The sequence below is a fragment of the Anabrus simplex genome, chromosome 3 (assembly GCF_040414725.1).
Source record: "Anabrus simplex isolate iqAnaSimp1 chromosome 3, ASM4041472v1, whole genome shotgun sequence".
NCBI classification, from domain to species: Eukaryota; Metazoa; Arthropoda; class Insecta; order Orthoptera; family Tettigoniidae; genus Anabrus; species Anabrus simplex.
Genome location: NC_090267.1, coordinates 310770205 through 310795354, shown reverse-complemented (window position 1 = coordinate 310795354; position 25150 = coordinate 310770205). Strand labels below are relative to the sequence as shown.

General features: G+C 41.5%; 1 protein-coding gene across 1 annotated transcript in view; it reads right to left on the bottom strand.

Moving 5' to 3' along the window:
- Positions 1 to 13019: 13019 nt before the first annotated feature.
- LOC136867262 (retinol dehydrogenase 11) overlaps positions 13020 to 25150 on the bottom strand; it is a 133726-nt gene continuing 121595 nt past the window's right edge. Inside the window, exons 6-7 of the mRNA XM_067144405.2 lie at positions 22235 to 22324; positions 13020 to 13269 (exon numbers count right to left, since the gene is read on the bottom strand). Of these exons, the coding sequence (XP_067000506.2) occupies positions 13162 to 13269; positions 22235 to 22324 (198 nt within the window). The 3' untranslated portion in view covers positions 13020 to 13161. The remainder of the gene's footprint in view (positions 13270 to 22234; positions 22325 to 25150) is intronic.

The window sequence follows — 25150 nt, the reverse complement described above, 5'->3', positions numbered from 1 at the left end:
TCTCCTGCAGGGATACTTGGTGATTTGTATGTGGGTCAGAGGCATTGTATGGATACAGAACAGTGTATTATTATTATTATTATTATTATTATTATTATTATTATTATTATTATTATTATTATTATACCGGCTATAATTAAAACTAAGGCAATACAAAACAATGTGTAGGTATCTATTATGATGTGTGTGCTCTAAAAAGATGGCCTACTGCAGCTTGCTTTGCAAATATAACATTGCTATAATCATTTGTTTCTAATTGTTAACCTACTTGTAAAACGGTTAAAATGCATGTTGTAAAGAGTTATTTTGTATTAGTTAAAACGCATATATCCGGAATTACTTCTTGCGATTTACTGCTATGGTCCACCGTCTCTTCAAAATCAAATGCATTTAATGTGGTCGTGAAGAAAACCTTTGTATCACGGTGTCTATTAATGCAGCCAACAACCAGCATTTAGTTCTGCCCGAACGTTATGACATCAAAAAGTAATCATCTGAAGACGGCATTGTAAAATGATTTTTCTTCTTCTGTTTATTCTCCTTCTTAATTTATCGATTGAGTTCCGCTTTCGCGTTATACACAGCCACTAGTCGTTTTATCGAGTAAAGCCAAAACTATCGAACTTAGTCTTGCTACTGTTAGAATTAAAAAAAAAAAAATCATAATTTTCCGAGGATGTACAGTGACAAAACGGTCCCTCTTTAAAAAAAACTTACTTATATGGCACAAAATGAGGAACTAACGTGCAGCTCACTAATCCTGTGACAGTCTTCTCAACGCTGCAACTTAAACACAGCACATCTCTCAACCAAGGTACAACCCGAGGATCCCTGGGACATTGTTGTTTCCGGGAACCGATGTGCAAAAGCTGACACGATGTTGCAAGCTTGCAACTGTTTCTGGACGTGGCCACCGTTATCTCGGTGGTCAAATTCTGGCCCCTACTGAGTAATCCCTTGCTAATTGCCCCTTTCCTCATGTCTTGTCATTTTGTCAACACACGGGTACATTCCCAATACTGAGGCCTCTACAGGGAAATATTCCCGCGCATCACAATCTTAAGTGTTTTCCTTTCATTCAAGCAGCCTACAAATATGGAGAATTATGTATGGCCCTATTGAGCCTTGCTAGTAGATTCTTCATCGCTACGTTAATTTAACATTTCGGAGTAAGTTTTTAAGTCGTTCGTACCGTACGTAAAACAACGGCTGATCCTCGCTCTAATTTCAGGAAATATTTTGGGGGGGCCCGGCCCCCCTTGGCTACGCCAGTGTTGAAAACTGAGAGCCTATTAGCTCTCTTTCAAAGTTTTTGTAATATTAACGAGTGCCTCTAGAAGGCTAGAAATTGTATTTTGGGAGCAAGTGCTCCATGAATTAGGGGATTTCTGCCTTTGAATAAATTTGTTGAGGTTGAGTAAAGGTGGTAGTGGTTATTGTTTTAAGAGGAAGTACAATTAGGCAACCATTAACACTAATCAGAGAAGAAAAATGAAAGGGGTACCACACTTCGAAAAATGAAGGTATCAGCCACAGAAAGACTCGGGCCACGAAGGCCGTGAAAATGAAAGACTCGCTAGGTTTCACAACGTAATGTAATACCATCGGGGTCGGAAAAGAACAAGAGTTGACCAAGGGAGCTCGGATAGGATAGATTAAAGTGAGGAGACTGGTACAAGTAAATGGAATCAATGCCAGAACTCAACTTTGGGCCCCGTGGTCACTGTATGATCAGTTGGATGAAATACAATACAGTACAATACAATAGAATACAATGAAATACAATATAACCCACGCGCTCCCAAGTTGCGAGCTTTGGGGTCCCTTTTAGTCGCCTCTTACGACAGACAGGGAATACCGTGGCTGAGTAAACAGAATCTCTCTTGGGAGTCTATGGCCGAGTTTTTAATTCATTGTGTCAGGGAAAACATTAAATGTGTCACCAGAGACCTTTTACATCCCGACATCGTACGGCATGGAGCGCTGAATGGACTTTTTTCTGCTCTTCAAAAATCCGACTACCTCTGTCGCGTTTGAATCCGCGATCTTGGGATCGAGATGCCGACACAGAGGGAGCAAAATTGAGGAAGTTGGAATATAAGCTCCTAACATTCCTCTCCCCTATGCGCAAGTTCATTCGTTCACGAGTTGGGCTCGACGAGTTTAAAAATAAACAAGCTTCCTATAGACACCATCTGGCTCGCGCCTCGTTAGGACACACAATACCGGTACCGGGATTTAAGCTATTATTACACTGACTGACAGAGCAAATGCAACACCAAGAAGGAGTGATCAGAACTTTATGCCAATTGCAGGGTAGACTGACGTCACTGAGGTATGCTCATGATGTGAAATGCGCCGCTGTGCTGCGCACGTAGCGAACGATAAATGGGACACGGCGTTGGCGAATGGCCCAATTCGTACCGTGATTTCTCAGCCGACAGTCATTGTAGAACGTGTTGTCGTGTGCCACAGGACACGTGTATAGCTAAGAATGCCAGGCTGCCGTCAACGGAGGCATTTCCAGCAGACAGACGACTTTACGAGGGGTATGGTGATCGGGCTGAGAAGGGCAGGTTGGTCGCTTCGTCAAATCGCAGCCGATACCCATAGGGATGTGTCCACGGTGCAGCGCCTGTGGCGAAGATGGTTGGCGCAGGGACATGTGGCACGTGCGAGGGGTCCAGGCGCAGCCCGAGTGACGTCAGCACGCGAGGATCGGCGCATCCGCCGCCAAGCGGTGGCAGCCCCGCACGCCACGTCAACCGCCATTCTTCAGCATGTGCAAGACACCCTGGCTGTTCCAATATCGACCAGAACAATTTCCCGTCGATTGGTTGAAGGAGGCCTGCACTCCCGGCGTCCGCTCAGAAGACTACCATTGACTCCACAGCATAGACGTATAGACGTGCACGCCTGGCATGGTGCCGGGCTAGAGCGACTTGGATGAGGGAATGGCGGAACGTCGTGTTCTCCGATGAGTCACGCTTCTGTTCTGTCAGTGATAGTCACCGCAGACGAGTGTGGCGTCGGCGTGGAGAAAGGTCAAATCCGGCAGTAACTGTGGAGCGCCCTACCGCTAGACAACGCGGCATCATGGTTTGGGGCGCTATTGCGTATGATTCCACGTCACCTCTAGTGCGTATTCAAGGCACGTTAAATGCCCACCGCTACGTGCAGCATGTGCTGCGGCCGGTGGCACTCCCGTACCTTCAGGGGCTGCCCAATGCTCTGTTTCAGCAGGAAAATGCCCGCCCACACTACAGATGCTTCCGTGGCCAGCGTACTCTCCGGATCTCTCACCAATCGAACACGTGTGGGATCTCATTGGACGCCGTTTGCAAACTCTGCCCTAGCCTCGTACGGACGACCAACTGTGGCAAATGGTTGACAGAGAATGGAGAACCATCCCTCAGGACACCATCCGCACTCTTATTGACTCTGTACCTCGACGTGTTTCTGCGTGCATCGCCGCTCGCGGTGGTCCTACATCCTACTGAGTCGATGCCGTGCGCATTGTGTAACCTGCATATCGGTTTGAAATAAACATCAATTATTCATCCGAGCCGTCTCTGTTTTTTTCCCCAACTTTCATCCCTTTCGAACCACTCCTCCTTGGTGTTGCATTGTCACTGTCAGTCAGTGTATTTCCTCTCTTTTTAATTTCTTTGTAAAACGTTTTGATCTCCTTTTCCATCAGAGCTGAGTCACTGAGGGGTGAAACACCAGGATTAACAGCTCCGTGTAATATAACACCTTTGGCTTTCATGGCCAGCGTTATGTTATAGCCTAATATAGCCTACTTTCCGAGCTTATAGACCGAGGTGTAGATGGTTATGAAGCTCTCGACTGTTCATCGGTTTCTGCGCCTGGTAGATATTTTCAAGAAATTGTTCTCTCTGTCGGCCAGTAGTAGACTAACGCAATTATTTTTTTTCTCGGGAGCAACCCTGAAATCTACATCCCTCCGTAATGGAAAACTCAGTCTACACCGCCTCTGACATACCGCACCGTACTCTTTTTGCTGATAAAATTAGTCACTAGAGCTAAGCTAAGCACGCTACCAGGCTTCAACATATATTAGTAGCCATGGGGTACCGTATAGGAAAAAAATAAGGTGAAAGGCCGGGCAGTGATGCAGTTTTATTTTATTGGGTACCTGTCAGGGGCGTAACATTAGAGCCTGCAGGCGAGCTCGGGCCTAAAGAGGCACCGCAGACCTTCATAAGTAGGAACTCGCCTAATGTCATTTTGCACTTTGTGGTGAAAAAATAAAAATAGAATTTGATTATTAAAACAAAATCATTTATATAAACCCTGTTGTCTATCACCTAATTATTTCCTCTAATTTCTTTAATTATTACTTACCGTAAATACACACAAAATGTCATAAGACGCAGCTAATCGATTAGTACAGTGCCACTGGAAGTAGCGAGGACTCGCGCAACAGCGTGCAGAAGTGCGCGATTAGTAGCCAATGGCACAACACCTTAATTGCGAGTCGGTGACAAGGCTTTATTTCACTCCAAATAGCTCAGCAGTAGTTACCCCTCAACTACCTGCCTTCCCCTAATTTTCCCTCCAACCTTGGGGCTTTGCGAAGGTTTGTGCCATCAGATAGTAATCGCACTTTTAGCATGTGCTGTGAGGAAGGAAAACAAGGGTATGTGTTTTTTTTGCCAAAGTCATAGCAATGAGGTATGATTCACCCACTCGCCGCACGCATTCGGCAGTCTGCCACTCTCACTCAGTGTAGTTCTATCTAGTGTAGTTACTTTCTTACTGTGTAGTAAAATTCTAAATGGCTTTTTTATTGTATAATAATGCCGTACTTCTGTTTAATTGTAATACAATTGCTCTTATGGTGAAAGTTTTATTGTAAAGCATTGAATCAAAATCTCAAAAAGCTATTATCATGGCAGTTAGGTTGGTAAACTGTCAACCCTTACTTCTCTGTCAAAATTCCATTTTTCTTCAATTTTGTTGTCTATCCCCCCTCCCTCTCCCGCTATATCCATCAGAATCCCGGATTTTTTTTTGTCTGTGCATTTTTCAGCCCCCACCCCACTTCTAAAATCCAATCGCCGCTACTGGGTCAGATCACAACGGTTTTGTAGAATCAGTCGAAACAATCTGTTTTTACAATTTGTGCGTAAAGAAATTGCTATGTGGTAGCATCAAATTATAACTAGTTATTTTAAAACTAGCTATAGAACCCGTCGTTGACGGGACAATCCTACAGCATGTGCAAAGTTATTTTCCAGCTACTTTCCGCCAAAATTCAGGCATGCTGTTTTACTTGGGACGCAGCAGTAATACCATCTATCGGGCACGCGTGGCAGCAGAAGAATACAGACTGATGGCTGGTTATCTCTATCTGTTCGGCCACGCTCCTGATAAAAAGTTTCCATAGACTTGGATAGCCTAGTAAGTGATGAATGACAAACCGTGCGTCAGGTTTGTCAATACAAAGTTCAAATGCAATAGTTGCAAATACAGGATACTCGCAACTCACCCATTTCACATGCATTTTGCTTCTCAGTTTAGCATAAAAGTTAGCATAATAACAAGCCTCATTTAAGTCCCTGCTTCGTAATTCTTGCATCAGTTCTTCACAGTCCATAATTGAAGTCGTGTAAATAATTTCAGATTTTCCACCACGTCGGTATTTAAGTAATTCAAACAATTCATCACAGCATTCCTTCTGATGCTATGTTGAGTGACGCCAATTTCTCATTCTGCTTTTTTGTCTGGTCGGTGTTGCCTGTGTTTCCCTTTTGTCCCCATGTAATTTAGTTTCACTGAGATTATCATCAAATATTTCGTCATCAAAAAATAGATGAAAATATCAAAGTGTGATGTTAATATTGGCCCTTGATCAATATTACAAACGGGAATAATATTTGTTAGCCTAGGGTCGATATTACTCACGTCTGCTCAGTCGTCCGCTCTATCGCTATCTGGGTGTCCGGACATTTCGTACCACGGACATTCCGTACCACTTGATTTTTGAGGACATTTCGTACCACCTAGCTCGTTATCTACCTGCGAACGGTTTTCCCGTAATCCCCAGATATTTATGCCAGGACAATTCGTACCACTTGATGTCATATTGGAATTCCATTTCCACGCCAGCGGGCGTAATGAGCTTAACAATACACACACTTTAGAAATCAGAAACAATTTTTTTTTTTTTTCTGCTGGTGGCTTTACGTCGCACCGACACAGATAGGTTTTATGGCGACGATGGGAGAGGAAAGCCCTAGGAGTTGGAAGGAAGCGACCGTAGCCTGGTGTGAAAATGGTAAACGACGGAAAACCATCTTCATGGCTGCCGACAGTGGGGTTCGAACCCACTATCTGCCGGATGCATGCTCACAGCCGCGCAAAAGAATTTACAACATTTACTAAAGAAAACTACATTATTCTAATAATTGCCCTTAAATTATACTTATCACTTATGTTCACGTAAATATTGTCCGACTCGTTGGCTGAATTGTCAGCTTACTGGCCTTCGGTTCAGAGGGTCCCGGGTTCGATTCCCGGCTGGGTCGGGGATGTTAACCTTCATTGGTTAATTCCAATGGCTCGGGGGCTGGGTGTTTGTGCTGTCCCCAATATCCTTGCAACTCTCACACACCACACACAACACTATCCTCCACCACAATAACACGCAGTTACCTACACATGGCAGATGCCGCCAACCCTCGTCGGAGGGTCTGCCTTACAAGGGCTGCACTCGGCTAAAAATAGCCATACGATATTATTATTACGTAAATATTACAATAAGGAAGTCAATTTTTTAAAGTATAAATTCTGAAAAAAAAATACAATAGAAATATACAACCTGTGACAATAAAGTTCGATGAATGAAGTCAGAACGGTCGATCCGGCAACACTGGCGACACACAACGCTTCACCTGCGTAGCAGCAGGTTTTGACCACCTGCTTCCAACGTTGTTCTGTTGAGTATCGTGTGTGTGCCGTGTAAGACCTGTTTGACACAGTGCATGTTTAGTGCGTTGGTTCTGAGCTGCAAACAGGAACATGATCGACCAAAAGATCAATGCGCAGTTTTGTTTTAAGCTTGGCAACAAGACACCGAAAGAAACGCATGCGATGCTGGTACGTGTTTATGAAGATCAAGCACTGTCCTTGAAGTGTGTGTACGAGTGGTTCGCCCGTTTTCGAGGAGGCCGGAAAAGTCTTTCTGACAACCCCCGTAGGGGAAGACCGGCGACCGCCGTCAGTGACGAAAACATTGAGAAGGTGAGGACATTAATCACGAACGATCGGTGATTAACGGTGCGCATAATAATGGACGAACTGCAGATTAACCGTGAATCGTTACCCAGAAGTTAGAGAAGAGGAAAACGTGTTCTCGTCTTGTGCCACATCACGTGACTGGCGATCAGAAGCAGACACGTTTAGATGCTTCACAGGGTCTTGTCGAAACGGCGGATGCGACACTAAATATCTTGAACTGTATTGTCAATAAGGATGAAACCTGATGTCTCAGGTACGACCCTGAAACGAAACGGCAAAGCATAGAATGGCGTTCTCAGGGATTCCCTCGTCGGAAAAAGGTCAGAGCCGAAAAGTCAAGCATGAATCTCGGTTTGAAAGGAAAGAGATTTGACGATATTCCTGACATACAACGAAACGTGACGAGGCTTTTGAACACCATCCCAAAGGAAGCCTTCTTGCAAAGTTTCCAGCACATGTATCGCCGATCTCAGCAGTGCATAGTTATGAGAGGTGACTATTTCGAAGGATAGTAAGGTCACTGCCGTGCATTGTTCATCTATGGTATAGTACAGGACTATTCACCGAACATTATTGTCACAGGTTGTACCTCGTGTTCGGGCGCAATGTACCTGACGAGCGCAAGGATGGATAATATTCTACTGCATTATTTCATTATCAAGTAAATAAAATAAAATTTTCTGATAAAGTGGCCGATATGGACTTGAAGGTCACGCAGAAACAATAAACTAGTGAAAGGTGGAAGGAGCTTGGTCCCCGCGAATGAAAACTACGAGATAATTTACACGTTTGTCAGTCAGATCAGTTGCGGCCGACATCGGTAGTGGTCACACTGTGCAGAGGCTTCTGCGCCACGAGTGGACAATGGAAGAATACATTCATTAGGATGTCGTTTTTACTTCGCAATACTTCCCACCCTTTTATTTGCTAACTGCTTTACGTCGCACCGACACAGATAGGTCTTATGGCGAGTATGGGGCAGGAAAGGCCTAGGAATGGGAAGGAAGCGGCCATGGCCTTAATTAAGGTACAGCCCCAGCATTTGCTTGGTATGAAAATGGGAAACCACGAAAAACTACCTTCAGGGCTGCCGAGAGTAGGGATCCACTATCCTGGATGCGAGCTCACAGCTGCGCGCTCCTAACCGCACGGCTAACTCGCCCGGTCCCACTCTTTCAAGTGGTACGGAATGTCCTCTCCTAAATATTTTGAAGTCACTACCTGAGACTTCTCAGGTAATTAGCCGGTCAATTGGTACGAAATGTCCGGTGGTACGAAATGTCCTAGAACCGCTATCTGTGCAGCGTCACTTGGGTCGTTGTTGCACTCAGACGAGCTGGAGAAAGAATTTTCGTCCTCAGACTCACATTCACTGAAATCAGACACTTCTTCGACCGTATCATCCAATATTGACACTGTGTCTATATCACTGATCTGTTTTCGCGATGCCATTTTACCGAAAAACCGCGAAAATATGTAAGAAGCACGCACACGAGAAAACTGCATCTCGCAACATATGTATTACGTAACTCCCACAAACAGAACAAACTCAGCAAGATCCTGCGGGGGTTTCCCTCACCGGAAGAGTTGAGAGAACAGTTCCTGCCATCTCCGAGCATATTTGGGTACCTCATCGGCTAATAAACCCGCGATTTTCAAACGGAACATAGGCTATACTGTATATACAGTCCCTGGCCAGATTATTAGGCCACCTCCAAGAAAAGATGTAAAATATACAGTACGGTACCGGTATGCTTTTTGTTTCCATATTTCTTGTCAAGTTCATGGTCATTTGACACTTGGAATACATCACTCACTTATTGTTGGCCAATAATATGTAATCCTGACTGTTGACCAGTTCTTAAACTGCCAATAATGTAACAAATTAACAAAGTAGTCTAGACATATCTATTCCCTTAAAATGTTCTGTTCATTGTTTAGTATCATTTAGCTGAGTGTCAGCATATCAGTGCGGTCTGTGAAGTTGGCTTTGGTGAAATTATTGTGATTTAGTTCATTGGCGCAGTTTCTTTCAATTTCTTTCAAATAAGTTTTGGCAGTTCCCTCACTAGGACAAAATTTTCAGAGGAATTTCTGAATATTGACATGGGCAAGCTCAAAGACCTAACAGATGAACAAAAAGCTGTAATAACTCATCTTTTAACAAAAGAGACCTATAATATAAGTGAAATATCCCGAAAATGCAATGTTTCGCGACAGTCAATCCGAAGAATAAAGGAGAAGTTAGAGAAGGGTTTGACTTTGAGCGCTAGGAGGAAAGGTTCCTGTGGTCGGAAAAAGATCATTTCGCCAAGAGGTGAACGTAAATTAATAAAAATAATTAAAGAAAATAGAACTGCAATGAATAAAGATGTGGTGGATAGTTTAAATGAGGTGGGAATTCCAGCATCTGAAAGAACAGTTCGGCGAACATTGAAGAACCCTGGCATCAAGAACTGCAGGCCAGCAAAGAAACCAAAGCTCACAGAAAGGATGAAGAATCAAAGGTTCCAGTGGGCCAAAAAGTACAGGAACTTCACTGCTGATGACTGGAGGAAGGTGAGTATCAGTTCTGGAAACTATTTTCACATTAATATATTGATTATAGAAAAGTCTAGCATGCACTGTAATTTGTTTTGCAGGTGTGCTTCAGCGATGAATCGACTTTCGAGGTATTGTCTGACAGGAAACAGTATGTGAAACGCAGGCCTAATGAAAAATATAATGAAGACTGTATTGTACAAACTGTTAAAGATCCTCAATCTGTAATGATTTGGTCAGTGATAAGTGCTAAGGGACTTGGACGCCTTTACGTGGTGGAAGGGATGATGAATCAAGTGCAATATAAAAAGGTGCTTGAAACACAACTCCTCCCTCAGCTGCACGATTGGTATCCAAATGATGAAAAAATAATATTTATGCAAGATTCCGCCCCATGTCATACTGCAAAATCTGTGATAAAGTTTCTGGCTGACAATAAAATACCGTTACTAGACTGGCCTGGAAACTCACCTGATCTGAACCCCATTGAGAACGTCTAGGAGCTGCTAAAGCGTCAAATTGGCAAAGAAAGAATCACAAACAAAGTGACATTGGTTGAGAGAATCACTTGGAATTGGAATTCAAATGAATATTTGGTACAAATGGCTGTAAACAATATAGACAGCATGCCTCGATGAATTCAAGAAGTAATTAAAGCAAGAGGCGGCTTGACAAAATATTGAGCTGTTAGTCTCAACATGGTGTAATCACTTTAAAACTGTAATGTGTAATGTTCATAAATGTTTACAAATGTTATTTGTACACTTAAGACAAGAAAATTAAAATATAAAACAAGATATATTTGTTTTTTCTAAATAATCTCAGAGTGGCCTAATAATTTGGCCAGGGACTGTATGTTTCCACCTGGAGCGTAAGAAAAGTCGACTATATATATATTTCCGTCCGCGAAGGGTTAATTCTAAACAAGTTAAGAGAAACGAACTGAAGGATTTAAATATTTATTTATTTTTGCTAGTGGTTTAACGTTGCACTAATATATTGAAGGTTTTTAGTGATGCAAGGATGGGAAAGGGCTAAGATTAAGATACAGCCCCATGCTCGGTGTGAAAATGAGAAACCCCGTTAAACCATCTTCAGAGCTGCCGCCAGTAGGATAAAGGAATTTTTACAAGTACGGTAGTTTCTGTATTATATTATATTATATTATATTATATTATATTATATTATATTATATTATATTATATTATATTATATTATATTATATTATATTTCAGTAAATCATGTCTGTGCTTCAAAATGACAAGAATGTTATTCATTTTACAGCTCATGTAATGTTATGATTTTCAGAGATGAAAAATTCCCGAAATTTTGTCCCATAGGAGTTCTTACACATGCAAGAAACTCTGGGTGTTTGATCACTGAGGATGTTCAGGATGAAACAGGAGTGGAAAAGCTTTCTGATAGAGTGGAGAGAAATTACCATTTTCGTATTCCAGAACTGAAGCACCAATATTAATGAAGTGATGGCACACATCATCAATAAAAGTGCAATTCAAACATGTTCTCAACTCGCAAGATTATGACAACTGACAGATGTGGAGTTTTGTTAGCAGCAATTAGATCACCCCTCCACTACAGCTCTGACCTTGAGTCTAGTGAGTAGGCCATCTTCCTGCATCTGAAGAGGTTCCTTGCTAGCAAATACTTCCACATCAACGAAGTGAAAATGATACTTCGGGAATGGCTTTCTTTTCAGGCAATAGACGTAATCAGTGAGGGTATATAAACTTAAACATACTATGAAAAATGTTTAAATAACTGTGGAAATTATGTAGAAAAAGCTTTATCTTCAATAACTGTGTACTGAATAGGTGGACCTTTGCTTAACTTGATATTGTAACTGCTTGTCAATATGGATCATCATGAAAATTCTAACTTAAAAGAAAAATAGGCTGTTGTAGTCTGGTTACAATGCAAAATCATTCTGTCCTATACTCATAAGGATCTGCTGCAACAAGTTCTTCATTGCTTGGATGTATTCATACATTTCGTTTCCACATCCTTTCTGCTTCACAACTTTTCATACCTTTTCTCTAGGTATGCTGCTGTATGCCTTTTCTAAAATGAAGAATGTCGTCACCACTAATCTCTCCTTCCACATTCCCATTGCTTTTTAATCTGCTGTCTCACACTGAAGATGGGATTTAGTGTTGTTCTTCCATTTCTAAAGCCAAATTGCACTACTTCTAACTATCCTTCCACCTTCCTTCTCATTCTCCTATCTAGTATCCTTTCAAATATTTTTGCTACTTGTGACAAATGCATGATTCCTCGATAACTATCACATACCTTCTCATCACCCCTTTGTAAATACGGATGTTATTACTCCTTTACTCCTGTCATTTGGCACAGATCCTTTCCAAGTACATGTAAACAGCCTCTACAGTCAGTGTAGACCAAACGATCCTGCTGCCTTTATCATTTCCACACATAACTCATCTGTTTCTGTTGCGTTTCCTCAGTTTCATTCATTTGACTGCAGTTTCCAGCTCTTCCATTGTAACTCAAAGCACTGTCAGCTGGTTCGTTAATGATCACCAGCAATTTTAGCATTACATCAGCATCATTCTTTGCTGATTTATATCATCACAAAGTACCGTAGTGGATGGCATTACAGAATATTACTATTGATTTAAGCCCACTAAGGAGCGTTGATGACTAGTTCTTCCACGATGCTCTTCCTCCTTCCCAATATCTCTTGAGCCCTGCTGATAATTTCTCCTGTCTCTCCTGTGAAAAGGGCTTCTGACTTCCAGGACTCTAGGTGGTGGGTCCAAGACTGTACCATAGCACAAAATTTGGATCAGTCTTCTATATCAATGTCTGAAATTACAGAATATATTATGCTGATATTAAACATAAACAAAACAAAAAAATACAACTACATTGATCTTCTGGATAAACAAATGAGAGTGAAATGATTATATCTCAATTACCCTTTAACTACAGAGCAAATTCATTAATCATAGTTTGACAGTTTTCTGCTTGTGATCCTGTAAATGGTAAATAATTGATTTTCAACTACAGCAATATCAATCTTGAAACAAGAATTAATACTGAAAATCCAATAATAGGATTCATAGTTTTCATCTCAGATCTATGTCCAAAAAAATCTTATAAGAGAGAAAGTAAATGAATTAAGACAATATATTACTCTCAAAATTTTTCTTGTTATTTTGTGTTTATTAATATGTCAAACTGTGCAGTCACTGTAGGTTACTAGAAAAATTGAACACTTTATAACTTACAGGAATATGACAAGAAGAAAAAACAGAGCAATACATTTTATTGTATATACATTTTTCTGGTACTTGAAATCCAAGCTCAAATTCATTATAAATACAGCTTCTCTGAGGGTTGCAACTTGACCAATTCCTCACTCTTCTCCCACAGCTTTTTAGCCAGTTGAATATCCTGAGCAGTTCTCCTTGTTGAAGCTTCCTAGAAGATCACAAAAATCACATGAAAAATTAAACTGTTAAAATTATTGTGAGATTTATAGGGGAGAGCAGAAAGACTTTGGGATAATGATATTATTTCAACTTTTTTGAAAGTTTAGGACTTACAAGGTTAGTTATATCAAAATGAATCTAAATATTTTGACTTCAATTTATGATTTAATTATGAAAAATTTTTGCCAATAAATTGTAAATGTTACATTCAAAAACTTATAAGAAATATTTTGTTCACAGTCTCCCTAGGCATGTTGTGACTTAGGACACACATTAATAAGTAGAGAGATTTTCTATTAAATTATTTTATGCTCTCTTTTTGTAGCTTTTATGAACAGTCATCAGAAAAGCATATGTGATGTGACATGCATGATACTCACTGAACATAATCTAAGTATAATATGAGGGGTTGGGGTCAAAAGTCATGGCAACTATTTTTTTTTTTTTCTTGAAGCTACCAGTCTGGTTGGAAAATGTGACATATACAGATGAAAGGACAAGGTGTTAACTACATGTGTGGACAATGAATAGCACTGAAATATCGTAACACACTAATTTATTATGGTAGTATACAGGGCAATATGGCCTTCCCGGTGCAAAAGAATGACAGCACACGACACATAAAGTTGACATGACAAACCTGGGCCTAAAGACCCTCAAAGTAGTCCCCTGCTACTGACACCACACGCTGCCAACGATGTGGGAGGTGCTGAATACCATCAGCCTCAGCGTTTGCCGCACCATATGTGAATCGGGTCACCTGTTGGCGCACAGCATTAGCAATGTCCTCTCGTGTTGCAAACTGCCTACCACGCAGTGGTTCCTTAATCTTTCGATTGAGATCAAAGTCACAAGGCGAAATGTCGGGAGAGTACGGTGGGTGCTCCAATTCTTCCCATCCCCAACATCGGAGTAGCTGCCCTACACACTCTGCTTTATGAGGTTTTGCATTGTCATGCAGGATTATTGCAATGTCCACAAGGTCCGGACGTTTCTCCCGAACGCCACGTCGTACCTGTCACATCAGGAAGTCCCTGTAGTACTGTACGATCACTGTTCTGCCATGTGGAACAAAGTGGCAAACAATGACACCTCTGATGTCATACATGATGATCACTATCAATTTGACTGGAGAAGGATTCTGATGGACCTTCTGCCTCCTTGGTGATCCAGCATGTCGCCACTCTGCGGACTGACGTTTCAGTTCTAGATCGTATGCCTTGGCCCAAAATTCATCGATGGTGATTATTCGTGACAAGAATTGATCGCTGTCCTGTTGCCAGCGTGCAAGGTGGTCAGAGCATAATGCAAAGCGCACCCACTTTTGAACTTCCGTCAGTGCATGCGGTACCAACCACGATGCGATTTTGCGCAGTTGCAGCTCATTATGCAATATTTTGTGGACGGTGCGTTTCTCAATGCCACTTGCCCTCTCCAACTCCAGTAGCGTCCATCATCTGTCTTCATCCAGGAGCTGCTTGATGACAGCACGTGCCACGTCAGTTCGCACAGTGACAGGTCGTCATGAACGTTGCTCATCACTGGTTGACACACATCCTTGCTGAAACATTCCTACCCACCATGCTACTGTACGGTATGGTAGGGTATTATTCCCAAGGGCTTGCACTAATTCACTGTGACATTCCATTGCATTTCTCCCTCGGAGAACGGCTATTTTGATGTAAGTGCGCTGCTCAACACAGGCTACTTCCATCTCGCACGACACTCACCAACTGACTGATTTCACAGCCCTCGCTGTGTTACTGCCAGCTATCACAGAGCCATCTGCTGTTCTGCATACACACTATGCCTGCAGAACTTCCACATGACACATATACGTTTGTGATCCGTTCACATATACAAGAAAAAAAATAGTTGCCATGACTTTGCCCCAATCCTCATAGATAGGGTGTAGATAATGTGCAAGACATTGATATAAAAACCGACAGAAAGCTAGAGAACTTGTTGACGGGTATAAATTGTTTCACAGTGGTACTGATAGAAGGAACAGAAATTGAGTAGGAATTGCACTACACAGGGAATTGAAATCAAATGTTATTAATATCCACAGTTCTAGAGTGCGAGTTGGCCATGCGGTTAGGGGCGTGAAGCTGTGAGTTTGCATCTGGGAGATAGTAGGTTCAAACCCCACTGTCCGGATCCCTGAAGATGGTTTTTTGTGGTTTCCCATTTTCACACCAGGCAAATGCTGGGGCTGTACCTTAATTAAGGCCATGGCCACATCCTTCCCACTCCTAGCCCTTTCCTATCCCATCGTCGCCATAAGATCTATCTGTGTTGGTGCGACGTAAAACAAATAGCAAGAAAAATATATATATCCACAGCAGATGTGATAAGATAATCTACATTAAAGTAGAAATGAAGGAAATAATGAACATAGTACGTGCTTATGCCCCACAACCAGGATACAAAGGGGAAGAGAAGAATTTTTTCTGAGTGAAGCTGGAGCAGGAAATTGGTGATCTTAGGTGGTGATCTGAAAGGCCACGTTGGCAGGGAAAGGAATGATGATGTAGGATGAGTGAATGGTGGATGGGTGTTTGGACAGAAGAATGCTAAATGGGAAAGGGTGGTGGAGTTTCCTTTGGAATATGAGAAGGTTTTATGCAACACTTTTTTTTAAAGTGACTAACTTCTGGTGATGTATAAAAGCGGAAGGATCACAAGTCAGATAGACTTTTTAATGTCTAGAAGACAACTTCTAAAGAAGGTCTGAAACTGTTAAGTCATTGATGGTAAAGAAGTCGGGATGCAACACAGAGTCTTGGTGATGGATTGCAAGTTTTGAACTGGTAAAAGAAGACTCCAGAAGGAGACATGAAGAAATGAAGTGGTGGAAACTTAAAGATCCAAGTGTGGAAAGTTAATTCAAAACAAAACCCCTTGAGAGGATAGTAAAAATAGAAGGTGTGCAAAGTGGTGGGATATAAATAGTGACGTGTTTAGAAAAGTAGCAAAAGAGTGTTTTTTTTTTTTTATTTTTTTTTTTTTACAATTTGCTTTACGTTGCATCAGCACAGATAGATCTTATGGTGATGATGGGATAGGAAAGGGCTAGAAGTAAGAAGGAATCAACTGTGGCCTAGATTAAGGTACAGCCTGAGTATTTGCCTGGTGTGGAAAGGGAAACCACGAAAAAACATCTTCAGGACTGCCGACAGTGGGGTTCAAACCCATTATCTCCTGAATGCAAGCTGACAGTTACATGTGACCCAAACCATGTAGCCACTCACTCAATCAGAAGAAGTTACGGGCAAAACATCAGAAAAAAGGGATTCCAGTGAATAAGGAAGGTTGGTGGTGGAACGAAGTAAGCTAAGAAAGAAATGGAACATTTCAAAGCATAATGAGGATAAAGCACTGCACAAATTAGCAAGTAAGAAGGCTAAGAGGGCAGTAGGAAAGGCACAAGCAGCAGCATTAGATAGAGTGTACAAAGAACTGGACACTAAACAATATCTGAAGAAGATTTACAGGATAGCTAGGCAAAGAGAGTATTGTATTGCATTGTATTGAAAAGTGAAGATGATATACCATATATATATATTTTTGCTAGTTGCTTTAAGTCGCACTGACACAGGTCTTATGGCGATGATGGGATAGGAAAGAGCTAGGGGTGGGAAGGAAGACCGTGGCCTCAATTAAGGTACAGCCCTAGCATTTGCCTGGTATGAAAATGGGAAACCACAGAAAACCATCTTCAGGGCTGCTAACAGTGGGAATTGAACCCACTATCTCCCGGATGCAAGCTCACAGCTGCGCGCCCCTAATCGCATGGCCAGCTCGCCCGGTGAAGATGATATTAGGAAACAATGAAAGAACTCCCATGAGCATCAGCTTAATTAAGAGAACCCATGAACCATCCTTGAAGAAGGTGTACAAAATCAAGGAGTGACGGACGTTATTAGCAGGCAAGAAATTGTAGCAGCACTAAGCAAAATGAAGATAGGAAAAGCAACTGGCCCTGATGATATTTCCATTGAAGTGTGGAATTGTCTCGATGAGGAAGGTACTGATATATTGTGGGATCTGATGTAGCAGATTTATAGAGAAGATAATGTACCCAGTGCCTATCTACAAATAGAAAGGATACATTCAGTAATGCAGTATTTACAGGGGGATAAAATTAATGTCACATTTAATGAAACTATGGGAACAAATCATCAATAAAAGGCTAAAGGAAGAAACAACAATAGGAGATGAACAGTTTGGATTCATGCCTGGTAAGGGAAATGTGGACACAGTCTTTGTACTTTGACAGGTTATGGAGAAGTTTTAAGAGAAACAGAAAGAACTGCACTCAGTATTATTAACCTGGAGAAAGCATATGACAGGGTACCTTGGCAGGAAGTTGGGAGGAGATGAGCGAATGAAGTGTACCGGGAATCTATGCACGCTTGGTGCAAAACATATATGAAGGGGTGTGGACGACGGGTTCGGACTTGTATGTGACTGTCAGACTGGATGGCTGTAGGAGTGGGATTGCACCAGAGATCTTCATCAAGCTCATACCTCTTTGTCCTTGCGATGGATGTCTTAAGTGAAAGGATCAGATATCAAGCACATTGTGCTGTTTGCTGATCATTTAATATTGTGCAGTACAAACAGGGATGAGTTAGAGTGAAAGTTGGAATCGTGGTGTACAATGTTGGATGAGAGAATATTGAAGATAAATAGAAAGTAAACAGTGTACGTTTTGAAGGATGGGGAGAGTGATCAATCTAAATTGGGGATGAAGTATTATTGGACAGAGTGGAGGAATTTAAGTACCTTGGTTCTACAGTGGATAAAGGGATGGGAATTTAGACTTGGAAGTGACACATAGGATAAACACTGGCTGGTTGAACTGGAGGAAGATACTTTGTATCGGATATCAGATACATATATGTATCGGACGTACTTTGGGTCAGGAGACTGAATATAAATTTAGGTTAGGAGTGGCATAAGAAATTCAAAGATGTTCATGTTTCCATGGAAACCATCCGCATTACAGTAGACCTGCTTCTTAGTACAGGTGTTTTGAGTGACTTTACCTCTCCTGCAACAGTGAACCTGTACCCCTTGATCTCACAGGTTGAACAAAAAATGCCGCACTTTGAGGTCGGCATGCGATTCCTCATCCCATTGCAAGACAAAAGTTTCTATAGCCAAATCAGATCTGGTGCTGTTAGAAAACAAGTCGAAAACGAGAAGCTGGCAACACTGTCACATCCTGCAGCACATCGGAATGTAATAGAGAAACGTGCATCATCCCGCTCTACCGTACCCGCCGTCGCAGCTCACTGAGTAGACTGCTGGGTTATCAAACCCACATACACCATGCAGCTACGGCTCGAATCTACGTCAGGTTGTATTTTTTTCTTTTGTGTATGTGACATCAAGTCCCTAGTTTCCATCGTGTAACTGTGTTTGTAAGCATGACATCCTGTTGTCACATGACAATAGTCGAACACATGACAGTGTGATCCATTCATGCATGAGTCGACTAACCACGCAGTGCACAACCATAACTGGTCCTGTCAAGTGCAAATAGGGCAGCTTCCTGATGGAGTACACAAGCGGTGAATACGTCGATATGCTTTTAGTGTTGGGTGCATCTAACAGCCAAGCTTCTGCTGTTGCTCGTGAGTATGCAGCACGGTACCCTCAAAGGCGCCATCCCGATAAGAATGCTTTTCGTCGCCTTGAGCAACGCCTGCGGGAAACCGGTAATCTTCGTCCACAAGTTGTGGACAGAGGTCATCCAAGGACTAGATATACTCCACAAACAGAAAATGACATTCTTGAAGCCGTTCACCATTCACCTCAGCAAAGTACCCGTGATATTGCAAGGCAGTTCCAGGTATCTTAAACACTGGTTGTTGACGTGTTGCATGACGAAAAACTGCATCCATATCATTACACGTTAAGTCAACACCAGTGGCCAGAAGACCGCATTCAACGAGTACAGTTCTGTGAATGGCTTTTGCAACAAGTTGAAGATAACGAACATTTCATAAAGAATGTGATATGGAGTGACAAATGTAGCTTCACTCGGGAAGGTATTTTCAACCATCACAAAAGCCATTATTGGTCTGACTACAACCCACACGTTACCCGTGAACATGGCTTTCAGGCACGCTTTGGCATAAACCTGTGGGTTGGAATCATGGGAGGAGTGCTTTTAGGCCCTTACCTATTCCTGGACAAGTTGAATGCGCCCCGCTATCATACATTTCTGGGCAATGTTCCACTTGGTGTTCGGCGACAGCTATGGTTTCAGCTTGATGGTGCACCACCATACTTTGGAATGACTGTGCGTAACTGGTTAAATGAAGTGTTTCCAGGGAAATGGATTGGTCGTGGAGGTCCAATGTTCTGGCCTCCATGTTCCCGGACCTTAATCCACTAGATTTTTATTTGTGGGGACACTTAAAGGAACATGTTTATAGTACTCCACCAATTGATGTACAAGACCTAATAGCTTGCGTTTATGCTGCATCGGCAATGGTGGATGCAGGTGTATTGTGTAGGGTCCGGCAAAGCATGCTCCAGCGAGTGGTGAAGTGTTTGCAAATGCAAGGTGGTCGCTTTGAACATCTGCTGTGAAGTGAATGTTGCTCATAAGTGTACGTACCAGCTCTGTGAAGATAAGACTGGACGTCACAGTACACTATGGAATTATTGTGCGTAGCATAATGGGCAATCCAGTGTAGCCTACCTACCATACGTTTTGCGTTTCCTTGTACCGCATTGGACAGAGACGATGTTACTGTATCCACTATTATGTTCTACGTATTGGCTTTATTTGTGCCATGGATGAAACAAAGTGGTCGTTTACATCTGTAAGAAGTTCGTTATGTTTGAATGTTTAAATAAAGGTAACTATAACGGTAAGACAGAACATAGTGTATTGCATAGTGGAGGTGTACACTGGATACAATTTGATACATAACTGAAAAAAAAAAATTGGCGCGAACGTGATTTGAACATCGGCACATCTGCACAACCAGCATTTATGGCATTACCTCGCCTCACTGAGCTAATGAGACAGCTCTGGCAAAGCGCCGAGTTCATGCGACCTTTGCTTGGCCACACTGCACGCCCTTACAGCATTGCCAGAGCCTCGTTTCTTAACTCGCATTTCTATCAAGCCTACTGGTGGTACTAGGTTTTGCAAGATAAACTTTTGTCGTAAATTTCGACGAGGAACTGCATGCTGACCTCCACGTGTGGCATTTTTTGTTTACCCTGTCCCACTTGAACATATATTTAAGGTTTGGAAACAAGTGGTAATCTAAACTGAGCATTTGTGATCATATTTATTACACACAACATGCAAGCTTTTATAGAACATCACGTTCAAATTTAGCACCATGGCAGTGACACACTTCTATTAGCATATATACCCCTTATCTACAGGCAAGTTTTAATGAAACATTTTAGTACAGGTGTTTTGAATAACTTTGCCTCTTCTGCAACAGTGAACCTGTCCACCTTGAATATACAGTATATTTAAGGTTTGGAAACAGGTGGTAATCTAAACTGAGCATTTGTGATATGTATTACATGTAACTTCAAGACATTATGATTAGAATTGGTGTAAAACTCTGTCAAGACTACATATGATCTAGAACGTCTTCCTTCCATACATGCCATTTAATTGCAAATGCCACAATATTGTTCCAAAGATATTAATAAATGATTAATGAGGCAAAGGAGCACTGGCTAATGGTAGATTACCACCTGTTTCCAAACCTTAAATACATGTTCAAGGGCGACAGGTTCACTGTTGCAGAAGAGGTAAAGTCATTCAAAACATCTGTACTAAAAGTTTTCATCAACATTTGCTTGTAAATAAGGGGTATGTACACTAATAAAAGTATGTCAATGTCAAAGTGCTAAATTTGAATGTGATATTCTGTAAAAGTTTGCATGCTGTGTGTAATAAATACTGTATTATCACAAGTGTTCAGTTTAGATTACCACTTGCTTCCAAAATGTTAAAAAGAGAGAGGTTCCACCTATTCAATACACTGATATCCAGTTGCAGAAACTTATATTACAACATGTTTAATTTGGGACCAGTTTTGACACATTTTTGGTGCTATGATCAACCGACTGAAAAAACAGGGCAAGAAGTATACAATTATCAACACACACACACCAAAAAAAAAAAAACATTAAAGGATAACTGTAACACATATAACACTTTCATGAAGAAGTGGTCAATTGAAGTTCATATAGTTTTTACACTCTTGCTGTGAGTATTAAAAGAACTGAAGGATACAAGTAAAATATAACACTTTCCATGAAGATAATTTTTTTGGTGGAGATCGTAAGCAATGTAACGGTCTTGAGCACTTCTGCTGAAAGCTTTGAAGTCAATATATTAGATCTTGAGGTTAAAAAGGATCTTGAAGGATGCAGCTTAATTTACAATTGTTTCCAAACCCTAAATAAATGGCCAAGGGGGACAGGTTCACTGTTGCAGAAGAGGTAAAGTCATTCAAATCACCTGTACCAAAAGATTTCATCAAAATTTCCTTGTAGATAAGGGGTATGTATGCTAATAGAAATGTCACTGTCAAGGTGCTAAATCTGAATGTGATGTTCTATAAAAACTTGCTTGTTGTGTGTAATAAATATTATCACAAATGCTCAGTTTACTTCTGACTATATTATGTACATAAAATGTTAACTTTTCCCCCTTCAATTGATTATGAAACTTGTCAAAATTTATTCTTTCTTACTCTCTAGGTGGCTCCTTGAATTAAACTTCCATAAAACAAGCATGGTCCATATATTTATGAGTGTTTGTTAAGAAACCTGCTTACTTTTTGAAAAATACTACAAATTTACTGTATTGTTATTCCTGATTCTATCTTGGTAAATTCAACAATATTTGAAATGAATTCGTAAAGAAAATCAAGAAACTAACCAACTAATCTTACCTTGCAATCAACAAAGTATTTTCCAGAAACTCCTTCGACTTCTTCAGATACAGCCAGATATAAAGTAGTCTGAGCACCTTCATTAACATTCTGAAATTAAAATTGGTAAATTAGGGGAAAATAATGGAAAAGTTGAATGTAAAGAATTACACTATACTTCAGACTCTATTTAAGATAAACATATCCAACTGTTGTATGTGACAAATCTAAAACTATTCTGCCTTGCATCAATAAATATGCACAAATTTTATCGGTGAATAAAATTATCTTGTTTTTACTAGTGACATGTTTGAATTTATATTGCTTATATTTTTCTCATTCAAAGTAATTATTTTATAGAATTTTATTCAGAAATATATTCTATATCATTATGTATATACTGTTGTATTATAAATTGTCAAAATAGATATTGAGAAACTAACAAGGCAAAATGTACATGTGTTACACTCGGATCCGGTTGAAATTGGGTAGGAATATTTGTGGGAGGAAATAGAATGCTAAGGTATAAACTGCATGTGCCCAGTGCAAGTCTGAATGACAAAACTGAACACATAAATAGTCGTAAAAATAAAAGTGCTGTGGGAGTATTGGGGTGTGGCGGAGAGGTAGGGAGAAGCGAAGCAGCGGACGTGATCCAGTCGGGCCGTGTCAAGCTGCATCAGCAGCCAGGCAGCGTATATAGTTAGGCCCACGAGAGTTGAAGTCTGATGTTTAGCGCCACCGGCGAGAAAAAGTTGACTAACGCTGCTCAAAAATGATCTGTTGCTATGGCAATGATAACAGAGATGCCACGTTTAAGGATGCTATCACCACATGGGTTGGCTTGCTCTCAGTCACTTTTGTGATACGAGGATTGGGGCAAAAGTCATGGCAACTACTTTTTCTTGTAGATATGTAAACGGATCACAAACATATATGTGTCATGTGGAAGTTCTAAAGGCATAGTGTGTATGCAGAACAACAGATGGTTCTATGATAGCTGGTAGTAGTGCAGTGGGGGCTGTGAAATCAGTCAGTTAATGAGTGTCATGCGAGATGGAAGTAACCCGTGTTGAGCAGTGCACTTACATCAAAATAGCCATTCTCCAAGGAAGAAATGTGATGGAATGTCACAGTGAATTAGTGGAAGCCCTTGGGAATAATGCCCTACCATACCGTACAGTAACACGGTGGGTAGGAAAGTTTCAGCAAGGATGTGTGTCAACCAGTGATTAGCAAAGTTCGGGACGACCTGTCAGTATGCGGACCAATGTGGCACGTGCCGTCATCGAGCAGCTCCTGGATGAAGACAGATGATGGACGCTACTGGAGTTAGAGAGGGCAAGTGGCATCAAGAAACGCACCGTCCACAAAATATTGCGTAATGAGCTGCAACTGTGCAATATCGCATCGCAGTGGGTACCGCATGCACTGACGGAAGTTCAAAGGTGGGTGCTTATGCAATATGCTCGACCACCTTGCACACTGGCAACAGGACAGCGATCAATTCTTGTCACGAATAATCACCATCGATGAATTTTGGACCAGGGCGTACGAACCAGAACTGAAACGTCAGTCCGCAGAGTGGCGACATGCTGGATCACCAAGGAGGCAGAAGGTCCGTCAGAATCCTTCCCCAGTCAAATTGATGGTGATCGTCGCGTATGATGTCAGGGGTGTCACTGTTTGTCACTTTGTTCCACATGGCAGAACAGTGACTGCACAGTACTACAGGGACTTCCTGGTGTGACAGGTACGACGTGGTGTTTGGGAGAAACGTCTGGATTTTGTGAACAGTGCAATAATCATGCACGACAATGCAAAACTACATAAAGTAAAGTGTGTAGGGCAGCTACTGCGACGTTTGGGGATGAGAAGAATTGGAGCACCCACCGTACTCTCCCGACATTTCGCCTTGTGGCATTGATCTCATTCGAAAGATTAAGGAACCACTACGTGGTAGGCGGTCTGCAACATGAGAGGACACTGCTAATGCTGTGCGCCAACAGGTGACCCGATTCACACATGGTGCGGCAAATGCTGAGGCAGATGGTATTCAGCACCTCCCACATCGTTGGCAGCGTATGGTGTCAGTAGCAGAGGACTACTTTGAGGGTCTTTAGGCCCAGGTTTGTCATGTCAACTTTATGTGTACTGTATTGTCATTCTTTTGCACCGGGAAGGCCATATTGTCCTGTATACTACCGTAATAAATTAGTGTGTTATGATATTTCAGTGCTATTCACTGTCCACACATGTAGTTAACACATTATCCTTTTGTCTGTATATGTCACATTTTCCAACCGGTCTGGTAGCTTCAAGAAAAAAACAATAGTTGCCATGACTTTTGCCCCAACTCTCGTATTATTTGGGGTTAGCTGTGTTAGTTGTTGTTGGTTTATGTAATAAGTTAAGTGTTTGTTTCCTGAATATTATTTTCATTGTTAGTTTTTTTTAAAGTAAAACATCCCCCATTCAATACAATACTAAAATGAAATGACTATAAATTACAACAATTAAGGTTCTGAGTGGAAAAATGCATTGAAGTTGCAGCATAATGCTATTCCTGTTCGAACCCTACATGGACGCAATCTGCTGCAGACATTGCAGCAAGCCTGAAATCCTTGCTCATGTTCTTGCTTCATGTCCTTTCAGCGTTCAGTCTGCAAGCCTCTGTGAATTTACTAAACATCGCCACAATCCTCAATTTGCAACTAGTGTTGTGGCCTCATTTAGATCTATACCTCTTATCCTTAAATCGTTAGAAACCAAGTCTAACCATCGTCGTCTAGGTCTACCTCTACTTCTCTTACCCGCCATAACAGAGTCCATTATTCTCCTAGGTAACCTATCCTCCTCCATTCGCCTCACATGACCCCACCACTGAAGCCGGTCTATGCATACAGCTTCATCCATCGAGTTCATTCCTAAATTAGC